The following is a 19,403-nucleotide window of genomic DNA, read 5'->3' as shown; positions in this document are numbered from 1 at the left end:
ACGGTTTCTTTCAAACACCACGAGACTATCAACTTCTAACATCACTACTTGCCCCGGGGGCCCCTCAACAAGTTGATGATAAAGGCCTCGAGCCCCTTAGACTCCTCATATCTCATCAGACCAACAAACATACGGCCTGTCCGTACGGGGTAAAATGGTCATCTAACTAAACTATGGAAAAGGACCTTGTTACTGGTCGCTGTTGCGTTGTCATCCTTCAGATGCGGACACTTCCAGATGCCATCTGTCAGCATCACGTGGAGGGTCACCGGATTTGACGATAGACGAAAAGAGGGTTATATTCTGAACGTTTTATGTTGCTGCAGCAAAATTTCGCCGTTTCTTGATTAGCTCGATAGTGGTTTCTGAAGAATCTAACGCCATGTTGTTGGGCTTCCTCTTTATGATTACGAGGGCCAGCATGATATTCCCTCGAGATTGTGCGGCGCCTACCTGAGCCTGCGGTATCTTTCTCAATTACTTTCCCAGAACTGACACTGTGAGTTGACGTTTCACCGAAGGTTGGGGGGGCTCCCAGGTCGTACAAGCGTTATGTCATCATCAGGTAAAAACTCCAACCTATGACGCGTTTCTTACTGATTTGTTTTTGGAATCACAAAAATATCTGCACCGGCGTCGTAGATACTTCTGAAACACAAGTGGGCGCCTAGCGATAATGTATGGCCAATAAATACAAGGAGTAATACTGACCAAGTACCTGGCGATGTCAGATCGATAAGCTCAGACTCATCGCGCAGCCCATCGCTGACTCTATCCTGATGTTCAGCATCGCTACAGGTGGTAACTCCGCAGCGCTACCACCATGTCCCCAGATGAAGGACAAGTCCAACGATCTGTAGAGGCAGTGTTCCATTACTTCCCGAGGCTCGCGCCCGAGATCCGTCATGAGATTTGCGGCCTGGCTAGTCCATGAATCGTCGATGTCTATTGCGATAAAGATGACCTCCGACACGTGAAGCCACTGCCGCTACTTTCTACTTGCCCAGAGAATCGCAAGTTCTACCACTAAGTTCTCTCGGCTGATTTAAGCTCTCAGCCACAGGTCTCAGCGGTAAATAACACTTCTAACTCACAACTTAGACATTGTACCAAGATGTCTGACCAATTGGCAAATTCTACCTCCTTGGTGCTGCATATCTTAAAGGCACCGATGGAAAACTAGCAAAAACCCCATCTCATTTCGGCCGAGACTCTTCCCGCCTCCATTCTCCCGGAATCAGCCTCAGTCTACGTTGACTCCTTGATCAGTCGAGGAATATAATACTGCCCTTGACAGCTTTGAGGATACAGACTGGCTGAGACCTCTCTGCCCTATGACAATGGAGATTAGGGTCTGTCTTGCCGATATCACGAATCATCTCATCCTGTCCCCGCACTCTGCATTCCGCCCTGCTTGCCAAGACGACTTCTACATGGAGCAGGAAGAAGTGTATTTTCGTGCCCTTTCTGCGTTCGGCAACGAGAAGATGGAACTAGATCTGCTTCGAGACCCGCATAAACGAACGCTCAAGGTGGAGGAAATGGTCCGCGCAGACCACTACCTTGACCTATTCAAAACACTCAAGGCATGGGACCTCATGTTGGATAAGGATTTACCAGACAGGCTACCGATCGAAGAAATCAAGAAGGCCAGATTGCCAATATTGGTATATCTTCCGGCACCTGCCAGGACCTTTCGTATTTTTGGGCTGGGTTAGCTTCTCGTACTCGAGGAGAGGTTGTTGAAGTTAGCAGTTGATCATGAATCGTCGGAACACGGAGAGCAAGTTGTAGGAAAAGGTTTTGAAGCCGGAATGTGCCACTGGCTCCTGCACATACTAAATCTGGTGCCAATTCTCTGGATTGAAAAATGGGAAATGCTGTTTTGTTCAAGGATGCTTTGGGTCAATGTTGAATTAATTGATGCTTGACTTGCTGAGATACTCAAGCAGGGAAATACAAGACGAAGAATTTGAGCACCGTGATATGAGTAAACAGTCCATAAGGGGTATCAGGATACTCTCACTGCAGGTATCTCACCCTTGTCTCTTGATTCGGGTTATCTTAAGACGTAGACGCATCCGCTCGCGGCATCACCCAGTCCCGGCCTCTGTCTTCCTATTTCAGTTTCATATTTATATACCGAGCGAGGGTCGCGGGCCTTCTGTCCTTAAGTTATTGAGTTCCAGACTCTGGCGCTCCAGCCTCCGGAACTCCGGATTTCAGATCCAGGCACTTAAAGTCATCGTGAAACAGCTTAGGTTGAAGCACATATTGATGAGAATCACATCAATTCCTTCTATTTCTCTTCTGCTGCCAGAATAAAGCTTAAGCTTATGGGAAGCAATCAACCACTTGTACTCAAATTGATGGCATTACAGTTACAGTCTCCCAAGCCTCGGTATTGCGAATGGGGCAGTTCCCAGCTTTAAAATCACGAGCTGTAGCATTCTGGACAGGCAGTTCCAGAAACCGGAATACAGTGTTGCTAGTTTTGATCATACATTTCGAGGGACTGAATATCCATGTCAGACTTAGAGGGCCGTCTTAGGACTCTATTTTGAACTTCTGTCGCTGAAGATCCTCTGAGAACTCCATGACAAGCCCACCAATGACAGGAAGTTCAAGTTCATTCCTCGAAACAGCATTTTGTTCATATTTACGAGCCCCTATGTATGGAAACTCCGAAGGTCCCGCCGTTGCGAGAGCCTCTGGAGTAACCTCACAGACTTTCCATGGCATCTTGGCCACATTTCAAAGGAGGAACAAGAGCCGATCCGCTGCAAGTAAGTCCTGAGGCCGCACAGTCATCTCAAAGCTTGCGTAAGTTTTCCCGACGGCATGTCTTATGGCGAAGCAAACGAAGGTTATGAATCAGGCTTTGACCACAAACCAGCCAACCCATAGACCGAGCTAAGGACCTTACGTTCTCGGTGGCCTGTATCATTCCGAGACTTGGCAGAAGACTCACGTAGACCTTCCTAACTCCGGCGTTTTCGGTTTTTTTCTCAATGGCGGGTGGGACTTGACGGCGATGTCTAAGGCCGCTTCACGAGGTAGAGAGGCAAAGCTTTGTGACTGTTCCTGTGCTTGAGAAATGCTGACTAACAACTCGTTACTATGTACAAGAAGGACATTGACTTTTCTTCGCGAGGGGGTGGGATATGCTATCTAAGACCTAGGTTTAAGCTTCAGCTTTATGAGAAGAAAAAAGCGTCTCTTCGTGCAGATCCACAAATTGTTCCCAGACAAATGTTAGCACGTAGTCATGTCAGTGGCATCGCAAAACGCATATCTCAGACATCTTCCCAAATCCATTCATGGCTGGCAGATTGGATACCCGGGCTGGCTTTGCTTCGCATGAGGTCCAGAACACCGAGTCAGCGGCTTCTACTAATCTAATCTTTTTCCTTTTTACAACATAACTCCCCTAATTTATCCGTCCATTTCCCGCGAGTAGCCATATGACTATGTTTTAAATGCTGCCGAAAGTGATCCGCCCGGTAGAACTTCTTCGTGCTGTTGCACTCCCTAAACTTGTGGACCTCCTGCAAGTGCCTTATGCGTTCATCCCAATCTTGTTCAGTAGCATAGGTCTCGTTCCCGGCCGTACCAGAACGTGGAAAGTCGTCGCCACAATATCCGCATGTGTCACATTTTTCGGGTCGCTGACTTGACTCCTGGAAGGCACTATCGTATCCTAGTAGGTTTGAACAGGACCAAGACTGTTTTCTAATATGCAGCGAGTTCTGATGCCTCTCGGCTTCGGCTTGTGACTTGAATCTATTACCGCAGTATGAACACTCGAATTGTTTCTCAGACTCGTGTGCTCTATTATACTATCAGTAAAGGCGAAGATGACATGGCTAAGTGACTTACGCGAGTTCTTCTTGTGTATCAAATCTTTTCGGTTTCTTGGGGCAGCATTCACACACGAAGAATCCTATAACCTTTGTCCTTCCTAAGTCTTGGGAATTAACAGGTGTCCCTCTGAAGTCCTTGGAATTAACAGGTCTCGGACTCTCGAGTCTTGGGGAGAATCGGTCGTATCCATCGTGGCTACTGGCAGAGCCAAAGCTGGCGACACTGACTTGTCTTCTGGGTACGCGGTTAAGGCTTTGGGGGCTCTCGCCTCGCCATCTTGGGCGGGACATTGGAGGAGGGTGTTCTTGAGGATCAACTTGGGGTATTGAAAGAGGCACTGGAAGCGAACTCCGTCGTGTCTCACCCCCCGATAGCTGATGGCTCGGATAAAGAGTAGATCTTTGAGTATCAATTGGTGATGTTGGGAGGTCTTTCATAAGAGGACTCCCTTGTCTCTTTTGACCAGGACTGAATCGATCGTGAAAAGCGCTGATCCAGGAGACAAGCCCTACATCCTCCAAGAAATCAAGGAGTTTAACTGCCTGCGGCACATCCTCTCTCAAGGATTTCCAACGAGCCCATGTTGTTTCATCATTGAGACGATCGAGGATTGGAGTTACATCAGCCCTGTCGATGTACGCTAGGCGTGCGTGTTCAAACAGTGCGAAGGTAGCATACGAGAGTAGCGCAGGGTGGTCCTCTAGAATCTGGGAGCGGGGTGTGTCAGAGACATCCGAAAATGGAGCCCGTGGAATATCGATTAGTAAATCCGACTCCGCAGTAGAATCGGTGCTCTCTTTCAGCCATCGATGTACAGCCACAAAAGGATCTGACTCGGGAGAGTCTGTTACAGCTTTCTCTGGTCTGCTATCATCCCCTGGTATTGTTTTGTGACGTAGAGGTAGAGTGATTGTGCCTTGTAGGGGATGTTCCTCATGTCCGAGAGAGCAGTCACTACTCGACTCGGTTAATGAGGTCGGGCTCTGTTCTTCATTTTTGTCTTTACCTTGATGTGTAATCCGTTGTCTTGCCCCTACCAAAGCATCGAGCTCACCAATGTTCACATAGTCCAAACAAGTGGCCATGATAGACAAGTGTCCACGACCAATAGGATGGGTCGAGAAACTCGTGTCTAGCGCTGAGAACCCATTGCCCCTCAAGAAGAAGTCTCGCACTGACTCGTGGATAACCTGTACGATCCTAGTACCTCCGTGTTCAGGGGTTAAGGATCCTGCGTCTACACCGACTGACGATACGTCAGAGCCTGAGCCATGCGGCGGGACCTCGATCGCCCCTGTCACCTCGACCAGTCCCAGAGATAGAGAATTAATCTGTTTTACCAGCTGTTCATCGGTTTCTGTAAAGTAATCTGATGCTCGCCATTCAGCAAGCGACGTTGGCGTGGGATGCCTGATAAACCCCATTATGTGATGCCACTCGTGAAGACGAAGTGGCTTCATGGATAATGTAGCCCATTGGAATAGCTTCACAGCGACATTCTTCCTTTCGGGTGCGAAATGCGACAACATCTCGGAGAACAGAGTCTCAAGAGCTTGCGGGGTGTTTTCAACACGCTTGGTCAAGTATTCAAGACTTCTGCCTTCATCCCAGCTTCGAAGCAACTCGTCAACCACCAGGACTACCCAGAGAAACATACCATCTGACCTTTCTCTGATCTTCTCTTCCAAGATTTGCCATTGCGCATTGTGGATGCCAATCCCAATCTCGATTCTCTGCTTCAAATATGTTGAGATATCGTGACCGTTGTGCTGTTCCATGATGATTTCTGGGCAGTCACTCACAGTGACAGAGGGAGAATGCCGACTCGATAGACAGACTTTCAGATCGATCCCCGAAGCGAAAGCTGACTTTGTGATCTTCCGCCAGAAGTAAGCTAGATCTCGCACACTACCTGAGTCGCACTCATCTAGAGCATCGACGAAGATCAATAATTTGCTGCTTGTTTTCTGGAGTATCATATTTTCTAGGGCAGCCTTGAGTTCAGCTTCTTGCCAAGCAATTGCTTCTGATGCCATGAAACATCCGGTCTTGGTCTTTGCATCACAAATTTCCTGGAAAGATTGCATAAAAAGGGCGTTTTTGGAACAAAGCTGATAGATCAAGGACCTAAAAAGACCAACAACCGAGTGCTCTGGTTCATCGCCTTTGCCGCTAAAGAAGAACGCCGCCGTTTGAGATGGGGTTGATGCTTCTGCTTGTCTTCGGTTTGCTCGACGGAACGCTTCTCCCATCAACATTGACTTTCCGGAGCCCGGTTTACCCTTTATCCAAATGAGTCCTTGATATCTTTCCTGGTTCCGTCCGTGGAGCCAATTGTGGAAGTTTTCGTCATCAAAAAGCCAATGGCATGTATGCTCGGCTGGGCTGCCCAAACTCTCATAGCGTCTATTGATGGCCGAAAACCACAATGACTGGAGCCATGCTCTACCAGCTTGATCCTGAAAATCATTTCTTGAATATTGAGACGCACCAACGCTCGGTACGGGGCTCTGGCTCTTCTCTTCCCAGCGTCCGAGTGACTCTAGTTTGTTAGTTGCCGTAACTAAAAGGTAGGTAGAGCGGATCTCGCCAGCGACTTTGCGATAATTTGGGTCGTCTTTCCCTGAGTACCGACACATCTCGAGATGATCAGCTTGCAGCGTCTCAGCATGTTCTCGATGATTTCCAAGGAGAGAGGAGTATTCAGGAACAACCTTCTTCCCCAACTTAGGGAGAATGAGTCCTTCTTGGAAAGTCTTGACCCGAAAGTTACTCGTATGCCAAAGCCGGGAAAACTCCTCCTGTGCTCTCTCTAGATCTGTATTCTTCAGGCCGAGAGAGTCTAAAATGACTGGAGTCGTGGCTACTCCTAAGGCACTGAGCAGCGACCGAGCTACTTCGCCCTTAGCGGCGATGTCTACACTACCGCGATGTGGTGTGCCAAGGAAAATAACTGCTTCGACCGACTCAAGGATATTTTGGTGCTCACGTCGTGTGGACGATGAAGATCTCGAAAGCGTCTGCAGCATAGATTATTAGTTGAGATTAAACCCTCCCCATCGACATACCTCCTTGAAAATGATGCCGCCGAGGCTGTGAGCTACACATATCAGAGGCCGATGAAGGGGTCTCTCCAACGCAAGAGCAAAAAGAAGGTCTTTGGCATGTGAAAAGACACTATTCTCACTGACTGCGCCAGCCGAGTATTTAGTTATCTTGCTATCATATCCAAACACGAGAATGCGTGAGTCCGGGAAGTCCTTGGAGAGAAGGTCGACAGGCCAAAACACCACGGCGGGGTTGGCATCGTCGCGCAATGCGTCACGCCTAGGTTCTACTACCGTGGTCCGAGATGTTCGATGGAGACGACCCAGAGTGCGACCGAGGACACTCCTCCGAGAATTCTTCCTTGATGGCTCAGAGGCTGATAACGACTCGTGTATTGCGGGGGGTCCTTTGGAACAGGTCCATGTCTTCCGAGGATGACCACCGAGGCCATGTACGAACAGGATGCTGGCTAGTCAATACAAAGCCCTGGAAGCACCATGAGAACGTACTCTACAACTGGAGCGCTCTTTTCAGGTTCATAAGCGATAGAGATTCCGGTATCTCGAATGGAGCTCTCCATGTTAGAAGGAAATAACACTGCACTATATAGCTGGAATAATGGTGCCTAGCTAAACCCGACGGCGGGGTTGATGCTTACCTGCATGAACGTGGTTGTTGATTGGATGACCTTAGGAACCCCGCTAATCATAATATTCCCATCTTTGAATTAGCATGCATATTTAAGAAAGGTTGGTAAAGGTGCACTATGGCTAGAATATTATCTACGCTCTCACGCTTATGATTGTCTTGGCTGTGATGGCGATTCCAGCAGAAGCCGGTTAAGAGTTCTGCATGGCCGAGAGAATGAGTGAAAAGAAAACAATCAATATTGCACTGCAGAAAGATGGCCTATATGTGAGAGGGATGAGTGGCTGGTTGTACTGCAGTGGGCGTGAGATTGAGGTTTCAAGAGATCTTTAATGTGGGAAGAAACAATCTTAAGATGGATTTCAGTGGGACAAGAGGACGACTGAATTGGGTGAGATCAGATTGTGTGGGGCAATCTCGCGTCTGGGGATAAAGGTATCTTAAGATGGATGCTAGATAAGAAAAGCAAGCTAAGATAAGCATCGTCAAGCTACTAAGGCCGCAGATTTTCCGAAAGTTGAGTTGCATAAGAAGAGTTGACTGGCCTTGTGGTCTGTAGACAATTTTATTTAACATAAAGTGCAGATTATTAATTACTTTAAGTATGCCAATTTTAATCCAGAGAACTCTTGATTTCTAGTTCAATGTGGTGGACGTTCTTCTGATTGTCTACTTAGTAAGGGCCAAGATAAATTTGACATGAGTTGCCAAATGCTATTTTTAAGGCAACGCTCTTATGGCAGATTTTATATAATATTGGTGAGATATGTAGAGAAATTAATACACTCTGCTTTTGTAGATTGCCAGTGAACTCCTTAATGGCCTGTGATACTCCAGCCGTTAATACACTCCCCAACATTTGAGGCACTGTATCCGGGGACCAATATTATATGGCGTTCCTTTGCGTGCATTTCCTGGCCGTGGTCCAAGTCTCCATTTCTGAGAGCGTTATCGACGCATCCCCGAAAGTCGCTTTTAGGTGTTTTTAATATTTTGTGAAGGATCTCATGGTCCGGAATGGCCACAAGGGCTTCCCCCTTCCTTGTAGGGTATGTGTGGGGCGAAGCCTGTTTAGATCTTGACTTGACTAGAACACTGTGTCGCTATGTACAGTCCTGCTACTTACTAGACAAGTTACGGAGTCCAATAGAGTCCGCAAGGTCCAGTCACTGCTGGAGTCAAAGAGACACACTATACCTGTAGTCGAGCTAAAGAATCCCACGTTTCGAAGGCTTTTAAACCAGCCGCGGGGCCTGTCCAAGGGTCTGACCTTACCCTCTTACGAGAGTTATACTGAAGCTTGCAGGTTTGCTTGCTCAAAAGGATGGGATGGAGCATTGAGTAGGTTGCGTGCAGGATCCCCCGAGTGGAGAAATGTGTAGCGCCTGAGTCATGGATATCATTGCACGAGTCAAATACCGAGAAACATGGGGCCAGAGCAAAGAAGCGTCCTTACGCAATCAAACGCTCCAGTGCCATTATAAAAACATCGGGTTGTACAAAGTGAGAGCTTACAAGAATTCCCATATGCGGGATTAACGCGAGACATCACCCCATTCAATCTCGTATCAGTTGTATGGCATCACCTGCGCAGCCTAGCCATGAAGTTGTAGAAATCTCCAATATTTACTCATGTAAGCCAGATTGTGTTGAATCCCGAGTTGTTCTCGTAATATCGAAGTACGGGATGCCGTACTTTGAGGTACCATGATTTCGAAACATTTGGTTACGTAAGGCCAAACCTGAGCTCTGGCAGCTGGTTTGCATCTTTGACAAGCTGGAAGAATAGTCCGCGTGGGAACCAAGCCGATGAGTATCTTTGGCCATCCTGGCAGTGGCACATAAGCAACCGGATATCACAAACTTACTGAGTAGCATTCTGTTAATAGATAAAGGAAAAGCGGGCATCGGATAAAATAGCTAGAGTCATGGAATGCTTAATAAACCAGTCAAATTATCACGAATGTTACTGTGATACTCTGTTCCAACAGCAAATGCGTAGTGTTGAAACACAGGAGTAGGAAGTCCGGGCCTTTGGTAACGAGAACAGGAATCCCATGCTATCCCGGACCGCCGACCATAACTTTCCGCCTAAGCTGAATACCGATATGTTCGCAAAGGCTTTCTAGAACTCATCTTGTGAATCATGAGACCCTTGTGGGGATACCTGTAACGGCTATGCTGATGACAAAAAATGCAAAGCAATAGTGTACCTCGCGGAAGAAACCCAGCGAACAAACTGAACATTTTAACGTATATAATTGCGCCACTTAGCCTTCCGGCTTGGACTAGATGCCCAGGGTTTTAGTTTAATCTCAAACCTCAGTATCTTGCCCGACCACGATGCTTTCATTCAAGTCACATCGGATTCTGACGATTTACTACGGGTGTTTAGGCCAACTCGCTGTCACCCGTGACATTAAGCTTCATCTCTACTTAACTCAAACAGCTTTTGCTCCCAGCGCCTGCAATCTCAACTCAGCTGAGGAATGCTTCATAGAGACTGCCCCCTCCAGGGAAGGTCAAGTAAGTTAAGGAGATTGCCCCAGCCGTACCGGCATCTTGCTAAACAGGATAACCCTATATAATGTCCGTTTGGCGGGTGCAAGAACTGTTGAGAAGTTCTGACTTGTCGTACACTGATAGGTATGTGCATACTTATTGCTTCGTGTAATTGAGTCAATCAGCTTGCCACGTACAGGAACACTAAGATCGCTATCATGCAAGGCAGTGATACACAGAGTGGTGAGAGTTCACAAAGTCAAGTTCTATCTGCAGCGGGACCTCCCATCTACTGACGATTTGCGATAAGCTATAGAAGAACCTCTGAGATTTAATAATCCAAGACCATCTCCCACTACATTCTCAAGTACAATCTGACCCTCGACCAAGTCAAGACATCCATCAAGGCCATTAAGAACTATAACAAGATATTTGCGGGCTATAAATGCAAGAAGAACAAGGCCTAAATCCCGGCCGGCTTAAGAGAAATAACGTCTTGCATGAAAAGCCCAAGAACTCATGATATAGGTTCCAGGAACTCACACGAAGTCTGACTGTCGAGGAAACCACCCAGACCTTTTAGGACCCAGTGAACGTCCTAATGGCTGAAGGCTCTGCTCAGTCAGGTATATAGGTATGTCAGGCCAGGCCATAAGAGACGATCATCAGCTCGCAGGAAGAGAAGAATACCAGCACATCGCCTCACACCTCTCCTTCTCCGCCAATCGCATAAACTGCAAAGACCAGACGTACCAAGTTGTCAAGAACAGCCAGAAATTGAGGCGCCGTCGATATTAGATGACGATGGTGTTGCGAATAAGTCGTCAGCAATTTGCAGTCAGTAAGGCGAATGGACTGTGCGTGGTCAGCACTGCCAGATCCCCATCAAAAGCTGACCGATCGCTCACTCGGTCAAGGTTTTTGCCCCAACAGACCAATTAGGTATATACAAGGTAAGTTTTGGTATGTTTTTTATGCAGGTGAGGCTATCAGTGGTAGGATTGTTGATCCACTGGTGAGAAAACCTTTCCTGAGGTGTTCCGACTGTAAGCCAGCACCTCTTGCTTCCCATACTCAAAGGTCTGCTACCACCCTCCAAGCTTCTGTCTCTCTCTTTCTCAATCACAGAGCATGAAGACTGTATCCGCTTGGAAGGTCGCTTGCAATATACTTGGCGCTGTCCGCGAAGAGAAGAGCAAATTCGAACATCACAGTTTAATAAGATCCACTGATGGCACACTGCGCCAACACTCGAGTTGTGTTCACCGATGTCAGTGAGAGCTATGACCGGGGCCCGAAGGAGCATAATAAAGAGGAACTGAAGGATCTGACACGGAATTTTGACGGCAACTCCAGTAGTGGCTATTGAGAGGATCCCGAGAACGCCTTGCCTAGATCTTGGGTATAGCATACTAGCCCCAGACCACTGAGGAGGCCTCGATGACACCCTTTCAAGAACAATTCTGTGAACTTGGTCTAGTATGGGTCAAATATCTCTCTGATGGTATCCGTTACCATAATAAAACTTGTTGTGGAATAGTAACGCAAGCTCGATTGATCAGAAGTTTCTTTGCATTGGACGAATTCTGCTCTGTCCTCGGGATAACGGCAGGAAAGGAACAAGATGGCAGCTCCAAGATCCAGTAACACTGCTCTGAGCAAGCTTCTAGAATTTTAGAACTAGTGGATTGATGACTCCATCCTCGCCTCATTCGTAGAGCGTTTCGGACTGATCAACGTAAGCCAAGATGTCTTCCATGCCCAGAGATCTGCGAACAAGGCGACGCGAGGACAACGATGGACAAAGGCCTCGAGAAAAAAGCACGGCCTGAGAAAAGAAGGTCTATATAAGGTGGCGACATAAGGTAGCTTATAGCAAAGAATTTGCAACGGGGGAAAAGGGAGTCTGCATTTTCCTCTATCTTATGAACTACGGTGCTCTGTCAAGATGAAGGAGTTTGGACATCGTCGCCGTCATCAAGGGTTGGCTGATATTGGCTATGGTCATACCAGAGGCTCGCTGCGGTGAGGGAGGCCTCTGGGGAGATGGGTGGTGTATTGTGGATGTGATGCCAAGTTCATGGCTGATTAGGCTGAGTGCGGATCAAGTGTCTGACTGCGTTAGGTGGTCTCATCAAAACTCGTTGGCGGCGACGGAGTTTATGGCGACGGCGGAAACTTATTCTTTAAATATAATTATACGGAGGATCCATAGCTTCTTCACAGCATATAAGCCTCTTAATTGACTCTTTGGCGAAGAGCAAGCACCAATCTAGCCTTGGTTTAATCCAGACAGCAAAGCCTAGGTTTCTTGATCTAAACTAAGCTCTACTAAACTTACCTAAACCTTTTGATTATTTGGAATAGATGAATCAAATTTAGTTACCTCCCCTTATGAAGCTACACGTCAGGAGTACTGTCTTAGGAAATGCATTTATCTACACAGTCAACAGTATCAAAAGGCACAATATAACGCCACGTCCTATTCCTGTGGCAGAGTCTAAAGCTTATGCCAAGTATGCCCCAACGCCAAGAGGGTACCATCTAACGCCTTTTCAAAGTCAATCATCCGGTCTTTGTGCGAAGAATCCAACCATCCAATCCAGCATGTGTATCGGTCATCCAAGTCACTTCATTCGCAAATCCAATCCCAAAAATCAAGATGCCGCGGCTTCATTAGAGTCCAACTCCACGATAGGGGGCTTGGTGCAGGCACGTCCCTGTTGTGAACGTTTAGCAGGTCTCTGTTCGTCATTGAGTCTGTGCTCGTCATCGAGTATCTGTTCGACGTTGGGTGTCTGTTCATCGTTGAGTTCCAGATAATCCCAGTCTTCTGCATCTCGCTTGTCCCTCGTCGCGCGATCCTTGGCATTCCACTGCTTTCTGTCCTCCTCAGCCACGGATTCAACGGAATCCGAGGACAGGCGACTCCGCTTCACACCGCGCTTGGAGTGCGAGAATTTGCGGCGCGGCTTAGACCGCCGTTCGGCTTCCAAGAGGGATTCGTACAGCTTCGAGTACGGAATCGAGATGGGGGGGTTCGGGTACCTATCGCAATCTGGATCAGGGATAAAGTCGTGAAGATCGAGGACAAGTTCGTAGTCCTGATTGATCGGGGTTCCGTCAGCTGTTCGGAAGACTAGGACTGTCAGTTGATCGATCCTATTGATGGACAAATATGGACATACTTGTGACTTGGCCACCTGCTCTATCTCCATCGTGACCTCATCGCTGCCTGCTTCTGGGTAGAATGCAGGCTCCCACACTGAAACGGTGGACTCCTTCGACTTTGCGATGGTAAAACAAAGAACTGCCTTAATATCTCCCCAGGAATGATGGATATACCCTTTGGCGAGCTTGGGGAGTTGCTTTGGGTCCTGGCTGTATGCAACTTCAAAGACAACATTTGGCAGCTCGGCATCGGCGAAGAGACACTGTCCATCGGGGGAGCGCTTCAAAGGGACGTGCGCTAAGATCTTCATTGCCACCCTTATCCTTGCGAGCGGGGTTCATCTCTCGGAAGTGATAGAAGTTCTCCCCACCCAAGGCTTCAACAGATAATTGAGGGAGACTAGCCGTAAGAGTCTAGCCTTGCACCGTTCTCATGCGACCCAGCCGCTTCCGCCACCTCTTTATTGAACTTGTCGAAAGAAATCGATAAAGACACATGCGTGTGTACTGCCATAGGAGGCAGTACTAGGTTTGGATTGGCAGCGACGACAGTTATGTTCTGAGTGACCCATCTCGATGCTTTTGTCAGTAGCAAGGTGTCACCTTCGGCATCAAGGCAATGTCTAACACCCTTATAGGCTTATACTCTTGTGTGATTCTGAATGACCACAATCACGTCATCTTGAAAGCCAATATAGTACTGGATAAGCATCTGGATGCTCGGCTTATCGTGGCTCTCGTACTCTAGGTTGGATTGACGATGAATAAATCTTGCGATAAATGCCCAGGGCACTTTGAGTCAGTAGATTGTGCTGTTGGTGTTGTAGAAGTTGATGGTGCCGTATATAAAGGCGAGCTCTGTCAAACTTGGCGAGATCGCACTTGTTGGACTCGCGCTCGGCTGCCTCTTTATTAAACCGGGACATTCAGGTCTCTGACAGTCCGAGTCCGAGATGGCCTTTGCCAACGCCTTGAAGAGAAAAAATGTTTGGCTGAAAAGCGAGCATGATTTAACTTTGCAGAAGTTGTGCTTGATCCTGGTTAAGTGATGGGTTAGAGTTCACTTATATTGGGCTCGTCATCCATCTTTTGCTCATAGGCAACCTCGCCAGTAGAGCCGCTCAGTAGTCGGGCCTGATGCTGGAATGCGAGCACCGTGCGCATCCAAGGCATACCTTTTGCGTCTGTTTTCTAGGCGGTCCACAGGGCAAATTCTACATGGCTAAGATAAGTCGATTCTAAAGACGTAGCGAGACGTTGCGGTAGCTCACTCCGGTGCAAATGGTTGCTTTTTATCGGTCCACTGGATATAAAACTATATGGCTTGCATATCGCTGCATCATCCATGAAGCAATACATGCCGTCGAGTTGTCAAATGCCGTTAGGCGAAGGCCTTGAAAGAGTTGACGGAAATCTGAAGTGGATGAAGCCGAGATTCCATTTCTCCAGATTCTCTTATGCGTATCTGTCATCGAAGAATTAGGATTGCTGATAGGTCTGTACCTCTTGAGAGCGCCACAAGGTCTGGTCAATGGCGATACTGCGGCGCGAGGACTTGAGATGACTCGGCCACCCGTGATATAAAATCTCATGAAGACCTTCTGATCAAGGTGGCGCAAGAAAGTCATATTTTCGTGCTGGCTTTAGGGTGGCACTTTCGCAAGATGCAATAAGCATCCGTACTTGGCCGCTGGAGTTCTAACTGATAACTGTACTGAGGCCACCTGGCACATCTAGCAAGATATTATTCTTACCGGCCATCTAGGTAAGACAGGCTATACTTATAGCAGACTTATTATAGGATCTTAGACAAGAACCACCGTCTACAGCTCAGAGCGTCTTGATATCTGGCAGTCGTCATTCGAGATGAAAACCGACATGGAAAAGGGGGAATGGAATCAGCAAGTCCACTGCTTCTCTTCGTACAATAATGAAATCGGCCCTCCTGGGAGAGAGAATTGGCTCTGAATGTACGAATCTCAACCACGGGCGCCACCTCGCAAGATTCTGAATCGTATCAGTTTCAGGGATCAAGATCTGTAGGAGGATTCACTATCACGCTCTTCTTTGGAGGGCTCCTGTCGGGCTTTTCGATGTGCTCTTTATCTATGAAGATGAATAATAACTTCGCGATAACTGCTAAGCATTATTGGGGACACCTGACATGCCTTTCACTGAATGACTAGGAGATTGACTTTGGGGGTGAGCGTTGTAAGGGATATTAGACAGAACTAGACCGTCTACCAACTGAAATATCGTCTCCTAATTGATGATTGTGTCTCTGAACCTGGTAAAGATATTGTTATTATAGAGTCAGTGGAGTGTCCGTCATAGACATGACCTGGTATTCTTCTCAGCTTCCCTGTCTCTTCCTTGCTCGCGAATTCGCCGACTTGGTGGTCATATCGACGAGAATTGTTCATGACGAGCGGGTACGGTGGAATTAGATTGTCGTTATTGCATAATGAGGAAACTAAGAATCATTCTTCTTTCTGCGTGTTGAATTACTGAAGCGTTTTTAATTTGTGAGGAAAGATATCGGGTCATTGCATCATTGGAATAATGATCTGGTACCCCGACTAGATGTAGCGCGTATCAAGCCACTTTATGAAGAACTCTTCTGCTATGTAGGTCGGGTTGGGCTGTATCTGTCGTCAACATCAGATCTTTTCGCCGTTGACCAGATGATTGGAAACTGGGAAATGATTTTCGATATGGCGGGACTATCCACGACCAGATGTCTCTGGTAAGTGGTCGGATGTAGGCAGCCTCTCCTATTCATTGGCGGTCTCGGTTTCCAGGTTGATGATGCGAGACAAGAGACTAACCCAAAGGTGCTGTCAATGACTTTCCCTTTGGAAGAATTCGTCGCCTGAGGTAAGGGTTTTCATCAATCCAAAAAAGGCATTACAAAACCCCTCCTCAGACTTTACATGGATATGTAAGTATCCTCCTTGGCCAAGGGATGAGGGGAAGTTGTTTGTACCAACGACAACGAATGGTTATAGTAACTTAGCCACATGAAGCTGTGCACTATCGAGGTGTATGATCTCCTTAGTTGTCAGGGTCACTATCCCTCTGTCCCAATATGATAACGACACTTCCCCATCGTTTACCTTGGAATAAGCGAAAAGCCCCAACGATATGCCTGATGCATCGGAGATGGAGGGCTTTTGGTAATTTGGTGCTAGTCCGCTTACTGCTGGGACGACTACAAGGTGCAGCATGTCTCCACAGTAACCACAGCTCCTGTCTAGTCATCGCTGCTTCAGGATAAGATTGGAGCTTGAAACAAGGGGGGTCAGTTCGGGGCGGAATCTGTAGCGACATGGAAAGGCACTTGGTGAGTACGCGAAGGCCAGTGATATGCGCACGAATAACTGAGAATTTAGTTCAGTATTCTAGGCGAGACAATGTGTGTAATCATAGCAAACGCCACAGTCGACATTACCGTGACAGTGCGACTGTTTGATCCGTCAAGTGCCCTCAATCTTGGACGCCAGTTTGAAGGGATGACCGGATCCCGTGAGAGTGAAGCACACCGTCTTGACGTGAGAACCCATTAGCGTTATGTGATCGTGTCAGCATGGCCAGGGATGATTCTTACTGTTGATAGAAAGGGCTGCAAGTATTGCAACATGATATTAGATCTTCTAGCATTCTCACATTTCCCGCAGACTGAAACTAGCTGAGTAGGTTAAGTCTTAAAGGAACCCTATCAGTACATCATAGTCTATAAGATTGCCAGTATAAGTAGTTATTGTAGTATATCTCTTAGATAGACTAAGAGCTTAATACTTGGGTATAAGTTTAATTAAGTTATAAATCTACTAAAAAGAATTAAAAAGGCTAAGCTTATAATTATTTAATATTATACTAAAAGAAAGATATATATAATATAAAAGAAAACTAAACTAAATAAAATATAGGTATAAAAGGTAGAGAATAATATAATATAAGAGATAACTAAGCCAGATAGAATGTAAATATAATTCCAATTTTCAACAGGAGGTGTATTCCTTGCAGTTGACTCTGGCTGAGACCTGAAGCCAACGACGTGCTCCGCAGACGTGGTGGATTGCTTGGGATGCGGCAGTATGTCGATGTCGGATTGGGAAGAAAGGCTCGAGACATCATTCTCCAGGCTGGGTTTACGGTTGAGAAGTCCAACTCTGCTCCTCACCTGCCTTATCCCCACGCGGCCCGTTTGAAACTCCAAGGGTGTAAGCAGGACACATTGATTGACATGCTCATGCTTTGAGTTGCTAAATCGGGTGCGGCACCTCCAAAGATCCCCAAGAAATCGGTTTGGATGGGGAGTCTTTGCCATTTCAGGGTAAGGCAGAGTGACTATAAACTCTGGTTTCAAAACATAACAAACAGCTACAGCCCAGTTGTCATAATACTGCAGATTATGATGTGTCGGGTCGTTTCGGTACTGATGTGGCGCCACTGCTATTACCTGTAGTGGTGTAGGAATTAGAAGATTCTCAAAACAGCCTCTATAGGCATGAGTTGTTGGCTGCACTGTACGCTAGAAGAAGGTTAGATAAGAAGAACTATAAGGTTAGTAACCTACCTCATATATAGTGCCAAGGATCGGTCGCTCAAAAATCTCATCACGTTCCATATGGTATGGCGGATACAGCGAGACACGGCCAACATAATCAATGGACTGATCTGTTTCAAACAGGATCCCCAATTTCCTGAAGAGCATAAGGACATCAGGATGAACCCCAATCCACCTAGGAGGCCCCTCGATGATAACAACAATATTCTGCCAAGGTGATGCAACCTGCTGAGCGAGTGCCGCAACATGAATGGAAATAAAATTCCATTGCGTTTCGAATTCATTAGGAGAAGTGAAACCATCTACTGGGATATAGAATGCGATCTTGATCTGTCTGGGTGGTTGGAAGCGGCCAGGCCGAAGAATGTCCTGAAAAGCGAATTCACGTCCCGGGAACGTCAATGCCGTGAAATGGGTCGTGGAAGATTCAAGAGAGACCTCGTCAGCGAAAGGGTCTGGTATATCCTCTGACGTACTCCAGTAAAAACTCAGACTAAAGGCATCAAATAATTCTGGAGGTACTGTAGACGGGGATGGGGGACGAAACAGACCAAAGCGGCATCAAAGGAATCTAAAGGTACTTTAGACAGGGAAGAGGGACGTTGCTCTGTCATGACTGCTGCTCGGCGCCGTCGTCTTAAGCAGATGTCGCGCCACTCTCCCTCTATCCCCTTGTAGTAGGTCTCCACGTTTTTGATGCACTCCCACACCGAAAGTCCGTCCTCTTCGGCTACTTGATACTCGGAATGATTGTTGTAGACGTTAAAATGCGCTGACTCAGAAATCGAGAGCTGTGCAGAGCCAATACTTTCTTCGTCTTCCATAATAGGAGATGGGACCCATGTACTAGAACTTTTCCAATCGATAGACGCTCCATCTAAGTCGTTCTCAGTGTATGTCGTCATATCTTCTAGAAATTTCTGCAGGATATAGTTATCTCGATTTGATAGCTGTGCCTGGAGTTGGCTGATTTCTTGCAAAATTTGAGCCGTGCCATCCTTTATAGCTGATGTATCATTCCGGATCTCTGTTGTGTCTGTTTTTATTGCTTTAGCCGTATGTCTAGAAAAGTCAGCCGGAGAGGTTAAGTATCCTAGGCATAGATAGGCCATACAGCGCAAGCATATCAAGAGCCAATTCCAGTGCCGCCTTATGAGCCTCTAAGTTTGACCGCAACTTCGTAACGTCTCCTTGGCCACTGATAGCCCAGCCGGCCTTTGTCTTTAGTCGGTTGCTGCCATATTTCGTAAGACAGCCTTGCAACTCGGTGACGACTAGATGACAGTTGGCCAAAATATTTGAAACATGGTATGCAAGAGTGTTGGGAAATGTCTTATCCTCGTCAATTGCATCTTTGATGAGCTCAAGGACTGTCTGTAGGGAGAGGAGCTCTCTTGCTACTCGATCTAGGTCATTACGAGCTTCGCGACAGGTACGCACGAAGCTGTTAATGGATAAAGAAAGCGTGCCGATAGTCGAAATTAGACCTACGCAGCCTGTGGTTATTGACAAGGGATCCATCTTTGATACGAGATATTTATTGTTATCTTACCCAAGGCTGTGAAGTTCTTAAATGAGGGGTATTGGGGTTGGCTTTCAG

General features: G+C 47.0%; 4 protein-coding genes; 1 reads left to right on the top strand and 3 right to left on the bottom strand.

The window, feature by feature from the left end:
* Positions 1-1,340: 1,340 nt before the first annotated feature.
* On the top strand, positions 1,341-1,718 carry FFUJ_14222 (uncharacterized protein; the record flags this gene model as incomplete). The annotated part of the gene is made up of 1 exon (XM_023571132.1): positions 1,341-1,718. The coding sequence occupies one exon, from the start codon at positions 1,341-1,343 to the stop codon at positions 1,716-1,718; it is 378 nt and encodes a 125-aa protein (XP_023438193.1).
* Positions 1,719-3,398: 1,680 nt separating this feature from the next.
* On the bottom strand, positions 3,399-7,492 carry FFUJ_14223 (uncharacterized protein; the record flags this gene model as incomplete). XM_023571131.1 has 4 exons in its annotated part: positions 3,399-3,831; positions 3,880-6,884; positions 6,933-7,377; positions 7,422-7,492. The coding sequence occupies 4 exons, from the start codon at positions 7,490-7,492 to the stop codon at positions 3,399-3,401; spliced, it is 3,954 nt and encodes a 1,317-aa protein (XP_023438192.1).
* Positions 7,493-12,719: 5,227 nt separating this feature from the next.
* On the bottom strand, positions 12,720-13,544 carry FFUJ_14224 (uncharacterized protein; the record flags this gene model as incomplete). The annotated part of the gene is made up of 1 exon (XM_023571129.1): positions 12,720-13,544. One exon carries the CDS (start codon positions 13,542-13,544, stop codon positions 12,720-12,722), a length of 825 nt encoding a protein of 274 aa, XP_023438191.1.
* A 4,168-nt stretch (positions 13,545-17,712) lies between these two features.
* FFUJ_14225 (uncharacterized protein) lies at positions 17,713-19,324 on the bottom strand (the record flags this gene model as incomplete). XM_023571128.1 has 5 exons in its annotated part: positions 17,713-17,760; positions 17,813-18,270; positions 18,326-18,374; positions 18,421-18,865; positions 18,918-19,324. 5 exons carry the CDS (start codon positions 19,322-19,324, stop codon positions 17,713-17,715), a joined length of 1,407 nt encoding a protein of 468 aa, XP_023438190.1.
* Between the last annotated feature and the right edge of the window lie 79 nt (positions 19,325-19,403).

Source organism: Fusarium fujikuroi, chromosome FFUJ_chr12 (genome assembly GCF_900079805.1).
Source record: "Fusarium fujikuroi IMI 58289 draft genome, chromosome FFUJ_chr12".
NCBI lineage: Eukaryota > Fungi > Ascomycota > Sordariomycetes > Hypocreales > Nectriaceae > Fusarium > Fusarium fujikuroi.
This window is presented reverse-complemented; position numbering and strand designations above follow the sequence as displayed.